Raw genomic sequence first — 6,610 nt, 5'->3', positions numbered from 1 at the left:
GTGGGGGGCCCCCGGGGCCTCTCAAAAAGGGGGTTTGTGCAAGTGCCCAGGGGCGGGGAGGGAGAAAGGGCAGGAGCTTTTCCACTTTTTTTTTTTTGGTTTCTTTTTTTTTGACCGGGAAAATCAAGAAGCAAACTTGTTTTCCATCTTTTAGGGACCTGTCGTGGACCTCTGGGGGAGCCAGGTAAAATTCCTTTTCTTTTTCCCCAAGAGTGGTGGGTTACTTCGGGTAAGTTCTTTATTTCCCCGGGCAAAGAGTCGGAATCCTTACGCCGCCTCTTAGGGCATGGTCTCGATCCACTTGAGGTCCCGTGGGGGCCCCGCTTTTCCCATAATAGGGCACACACACACAGAGACACACATACACAGCATCGCACTCACACACAATACACACACCATCACACTCACGCGCAGACACACGCACACATCACACTCACACACACACACCATCACACTCACCACATACACACACGCCATCACACACACACACACACACACCATCACGCTCACACACACACACCATCACACTCACACACACACACCATCACACTCACACACATATACACACACACACCATCACACTCACACACATATACACACACACATACACACCATCACACTCACACATACACACCATCACACTCACACTCACACACACACACACACACACACACACACACACACACACACCATCACGCCATCACGCCATCACGCCATCACACGCCGCTGCCGCCACCACCCTAGGTCATACAGAGGTTGGGTTTGAAAGCTATAAGACAGCCAGGGAACAACTTCCCAAAGCATCCATTTTAATCAACAAATTTTACATTTAAAAAGAAATAGGTACAGCCAGGCGGCCACTGGTGTGGCTCAGAGATTGAGCACCAACCTATGAACCGGGAGGTCATGGTTCGATTCCATGTCAGGGCACATGCCCGGGTTGCGGGTTCAATCCCCAACAGACACTCATGCCATGGACGGCCTGCACATCAAACCCCAAATCGTCTTCACTTGTCACACTTAGCGGCCACATCTCCCTATCGTGTCCTCGGGGAGTTATTTGGTTATTAAACCTTAAAGCATACCTTCTCCCTGCAGCACTTTTTCTTGCCAGATTCAACCCATTATTCCAACTTTGCAAATCCCATCCGTCATTCGGGGTGAGAGCTTGCTTCCCCGGATGCCAAACCCAGGAGAGGCCTGTGCCTCCCTCAGCCGCACGGTGTCCCAGGACCCGAACCCGGAGCGCAGAGGACAGCAATCTGTAGGGTGCTGGGCCTGGGTTTGATCAACTCCCCGTTTGCTGGGAAAGGGAGTTATTTAAAAAGGGAACGCCCACCCGGGTGCACCTGCCCCAGAGGCGCGTATGGGTCATGATGCAATCACATCAGCACCCCAAGGCTGGGGGCCAGCGGGCTCAGCGTTTCTAAGTAGGGGCAAACAAAGCAGAAAGCTAGCGAGGGGCGCAGTGGGGGGGGGGTCCAGCCTTTCGCACACACTGTCTGGGATATGATCCCCAGTTCTGCTTTCTCCCGTGATGAGGAAGGGCGTCGGCCCAGTGATGAGGTTGGACTCTGAACACTACACTCCGTTCCTCTGAAGAAGTCACAGGACAACCGTGCAGAAACGCCAGGGGCTGCGCGGCTGCTCTTCCTGCTCCCATCTGTGTAGGTCAGCACTGTGCCGACTGAGAGCCTCACTCCTCCCGGGCATCTACCTCCCTTCAAGTCCATGCGCCGTCCGTGCGCCCACACCGGGCAAGGCCACCCTAAGGTCCAAACAGCAATGCTTGGGAGAAACTTCTCTCAGATTCTTACTCCTGACCCCGTACGTTAAAAACAAAGCATGTGGTTTTCTATGGTATCGATGCGACTCTCTTACTTCAGAAAGGTGGGAGGACACAAATCAAATAACCCAGATGAGAGCCTAGTTCTACAAGCCGCACGCCTCTTTGGGGTTCTGAACACGTGCCCAATAGGAAAATCAGGATCTTCATTCCAAACAACTAAACTACATTGGCTTACTTATTTGGGGTATTTTCTTTCCTCCAGATGCAGGAAAGGTATTTAAAAATGGTACAGAAATGCCTACAAAATAATAAGAAAAACTATTAAATTCAATCATGTGTTAGGTGGAATCACAAATGTGAATATTCAGTAAGCCATATCTCACAGGTTTGCGAAAGTGTTTGTAGCCCGGGCCAGTGTGGCTCAGTTGGTTGGGCATCGTCCTGTGGGCCAAAGAGCCGGTTCGATTCCCAGTCAGGATATATGCCCAGGTTTTGGGCTCGATCCCTGGAAGGGGACTTGCAGCAGGCAGAGGATCCATGTTCCCCTTCACATCAATGTTTCTCTCTCTCTCTCTCCCTTCATCTCTCTCTAAAAATCAATTTTAAAAATCTTAGAGAGAGAGAGTTTGTAGTAAAGCATGCAGGAAGATCCTATGTCAATTCCCTTCACATGAACTCAGATGGGCGCCGGGCCCCTGGCGCCCCCAGGAAAGCGCAGCGCGGAGGGAGGATCCCAGAGGCCCGGCAGTCCAGGGCGCACTCACCTTTCAGTGTCACCCAGTACTGTTTCCACTTCCTCCGGGCCACCAGCTCCAGCTTCTTCTCCTTCTGCAGGGTGACCAGGGGCTTGAAGAAGAGCCAGCCGGCTTTGCGGACCACCCCCTGCTCCTTCTTGAAGAGCAGGTCCAGCTGCTCCAAGGAGCTCAGGGACTCGCTGCTGGACTCGGCCGTCTCCGTGGACGTGTCTATGTTCTCCGTGTTGGTCCTGCTGATTTCCAACTCTCGCATGAAATTTTCATAAATGTTCTGCCGGAGGGGGTCGCTGCCAATCGCGTGAGCAGACTCGCTTCTCTGGGACAGGCGCTGCGCCGAGCCCCCCGCCCACAGCGAGGCGGGCGCCTGGAAAGGCCCCGGGGCCTCTGCATGCAGGCCGTCCGAGCGGCTGTCGAAGAGGTCGCTGCCCTCCTTGGACCTCGGCTCCTGGGAGCAACCAGACGACCCCGATCAGAAAGTTACGTCCCTCCAAAGAGTCCCCGCCCCCCCCCCCCCACGGCACACGTGGGGTACTGTGGGGTCGCTGGTGCTGGTGCCACTGAGCAAGAAGCTTTTCGCAAAAGTGCATCTTGAATCAGGTCTCTAAACCAGAAAGAACTGTGGGAACAGTGTCGCTCAACCCAAGGTATAGCAAGTGGGGTCAACGCTTCAACATGGAAACAAAAATACCACTGACTCTCCTCCATGTAACCTACGCTCAGCATCAAGAAATTAACGAGCGTATTTAAAACACTTGAGTGAAGATTTCTAGCCTGATGTTTCTTTGCTAACTGTGAATCGGAGTCTTAGGGGCAAAAATTCATGTCCTTGCAGTCTGTTTTTTTCCTGGATCCTTTTAAAAGGTAAATGAGAAAATCCTAGTTCCAGGGTCAAGGGGGCAGGGACATGGGACTCAGTGTTGCACAAGCTTCTAGGCACAAACCTGTCCGCAAGGTAAACACGGCCTCCAGCTTCCGGCCACCTGCCCAGGTCTAGACTTGGGGTCTCTGGCATCTTATTTTCCTACTGAAGAAACCATGCTCCTGAGATTCCTGATCCACAAAGGGTATACAGCGGAGCCATGCCCCCTTTCTTCATAATTAATATTGTGTACTTAATTTGGGGATTTCTTTCATGAAAAGAATTTACTCTGCATTCATTCTCATCCTTTTACTTGAACATCTGTTTTATTCGAGGCCAGGGGTGGGGAACCTTTGTCCTGCCAAGGACCACTTGGATATTTATAACATCATTCTCGGGCCATACAGAATTATCAACTTAAAAATTAGCCTGCTGTATTCGGTCAAACGTTTAATTGACTCACCCCTCATGCCTGGGCAGGGCCACACCAAATGATTTCGCGGGCCTTATACATCCGCTGGCCGGACGTTCCCCACCCCTGTTCCAGGCACTGGGCATACCGAAGACACGATTCTTGGCGTTCATATTGATTTCAACACAAAATCAGAGGCAGGCAACTCTAAATAAAATTAAAATTTTTATAATAACTGCTACCGCTACGAGGACTCTGTGCACTGGATACTGAACGGGCCGAGCACAGAGCTGAAAACATGAAGATTTCCTTTTACATCTAGATTACAAGTCTACTCATTCAGGAAAAATACCTTCCATACAGCCCATTCATTGGTCAATAGCAGGAAAGTGAGCTTAAATTATGACTCAAAAGGTACTGACATTCCAAACTGGGAGCTTAGTTAAGGTCACTCTGCTGAGAGATGCTAACCACGCTCACCAACTCGGCTGCTAGTGGCCTTTCAGTGTTGTTTCCTTATCCATTAGAATAAAAATGAAAGAAAACTGCATCAAGCGCCATGCGCTGTTGGCCTTACTTTGACTACTGCAATGTGAGAAGGGGGTTTATTTTCCGGAATTCCACCCAGAAAGCAAGTGGCAACGTAGCAATTCCTTGCTATCTTTTGAAGGAAAATCATCAACTCTGAAGAGTGCTTCCAAATACCCAGGGACAATAAACAGCTGACCCCGAACACGGCTATTACTAATGAAAATATTGTTTTCCGTGTGTGTTTACACAGTGTCCCAAAGCCACATTTATTTATACAAGAACAGAGCAAATAAGCCAGCTGCGGTGAGTCATTTAGGAAACTTTCAAAATAGTTTGATTTTTTTAAAAAAAAACTGTCACTTGTTATTCTTCAAAAACTCTTAGGAAGTGAAGCAATGCTTCGCGTGTAGCCAGCATTAACACGATTTCGGCAATGAGCAGGACTCTGACTCAGAGCCCCAAACACGGGGCTGCCTCTGACACTCAGCGAGAACCACAATGAGGTGTTCAGAAGAAGCAAAACCCCGTCAGAAAGGCACTTTCATGCCGAACTTAAACACGACTACAAACACTCCTGGCATTTTTCTAATGAGAGACTTCAAGCTGTGGTGCTAACTTTGAAATGTTCTAAGGTAGCAAAGACACAAGTTTCTCCCTGAGAAGTGGGAAAAGATGACATTTTAGTATTTGTAACTGATTCTTATACACAGACATGAACTTCCCCAGGCTCTAATAAATTCCGAAATCTTTCCATCTAGAATCCTAATAGCCAGTGACTAGTAGTGTTCAGCAAATAGGAATGAATGCATGAATGTCCCTAAATAGGCTGGCTCTCTGGTTGTGTTTTGGGTGTGACGCTAACAGGCCATGTGACACAGGTGCACTAAGCAGACTGATTTCCATTCCCCCAATCAGATCATCATAAACGAGGACACTGTAGCTTGACAACCAGAGCACTCCAACGGAGAATAGAGACTCCAGATGTCTCTCGGCACCCTGGGAGCTCAGGGAAAACTCCAGTCACCACCCCTCACTTTCTAGGAAAGAGTGCCAATGTCACCTTGTCATGGTGCGTGCACTTTCCTTCACTGCGGAGTACGGACCGCCAGTCCTCTATAGAAGTTCCTAGGGGCTCTGCAGTCATGCGGCCCACACCAACTCTGGTCCTCCCAGGGCACGTGGCAGGATCATTTCCTACTCCCGGCCTCCCTCCCTCCAAGTTAGGCACGGCCACCTGACATGCTTTAGCCAGTAAATGTGAACAGTGTAGAGGAGAGACACGCTCTATGCAAATCAGAGACGTGGACTCGCTGGCTCAATGCCAGTGTCAATTAGGGTCACAGCAGATGACAACTGAACATAAGTCGGCAGGGGTGGCCCAGTGGTTGAGCGTGGACCTATGAACCAGGAGGTCGCCCTTGGATTTCCTGTCAAGGAACATGCCCGGGGTTGCGGGCTCCATACCCAGCAGAGGGCGGGCAGGAGGCAGCTGATCAATGATTCTCTCTCATCATTGATGTTTCTCTCTCTCTCCCTCTCCCTTCCTCTCTGAAATCAATAAAAAAAAATTTTTTTAAAAAATAAAAGAAAATGCAAATCTGAAGCAAAGGGGGTAAAAAACCCACACCTGCAAACAGGATGGCAGGTCTTGGGCTCCCTGCTCCCTGAGGCCTCCGGACCAGCAGTGCGGCACCTTCTGCAAACACACCCATTTCCCAGAGAGGAAAACAGAGGCCTCAATGCTGCACGGGGAGCTCACTCACCTGCAGTTTCCGCTTCTTCCTGGAGAGGCTCCCTGTCCAGTCGCTGATGCGGCGCATCCTGGCCTTCAGGGTGTCCTTCTTGGCCGCGTCCTCCTCCGCCAGGGCCTTGGACTTCCTGCAGGGGAGCGTGAAGGACGCGTACTGGCCGGGGTCCCCGCGCCCCACGCGGGACAGCACGTCCATGTCGGAGGCGAAGGACACGCGATGGCTGAGGCTGGCGGGGGCGCCGAAGTCCTCATCGGAGAGGCGGGCCCCGCACGGGCTGCCCAGGGCGGCCCCCGGGTAGAGCTCCCGCAGCGAGGACAGCGACGCGCTCGGGTGGAAAGGCTGCGGCGGGTCCCCGGGCGCGAAGCCCGCGTGGAGGCTGGGGGCCGGCGAGGCGGGGGCGGCGAAGGGGCCCTCGGCCTCGCTGCTGCCCTCGGCGGGGCCCCAGGGGGAGTCGTACCAGGACGACTCGGAGCTCAGGGAGCTGCCCTTGCTGGAGCGCGGCCGCGAGTGGAG

At 51.8% G+C, this 6,610-nt stretch overlaps 1 protein-coding gene across 1 annotated transcript in view; it reads right to left on the bottom strand.

Annotated features, from left to right (window-relative positions):
• The window catches only part of TIAM2 (T cell lymphoma invasion and metastasis 2), a 97,933-nt gene that overhangs the window by 74,952 nt on the left and 16,371 nt on the right, over positions 1-6,610 (bottom strand). Inside the window, 2 exon segments of the mRNA XM_023758219.1 lie at positions 2,554-2,989; positions 6,110-6,606. Of these exon segments, the coding sequence (XP_023613987.1) occupies positions 2,554-2,989; positions 6,110-6,606 (933 nt within the window).

Source organism: Myotis lucifugus, unplaced genomic scaffold, assembly GCF_000147115.1.
Source record: "Myotis lucifugus unplaced genomic scaffold, Myoluc2.0 scaffold_125, whole genome shotgun sequence".
In the NCBI taxonomy this organism is placed as follows: Eukaryota; Metazoa; Chordata; class Mammalia; order Chiroptera; family Vespertilionidae; genus Myotis; species Myotis lucifugus.
The sequence above is the reverse complement of the archived record's forward strand: the minus strand, read 5'-3'. Positions and strand labels throughout refer to the sequence as shown.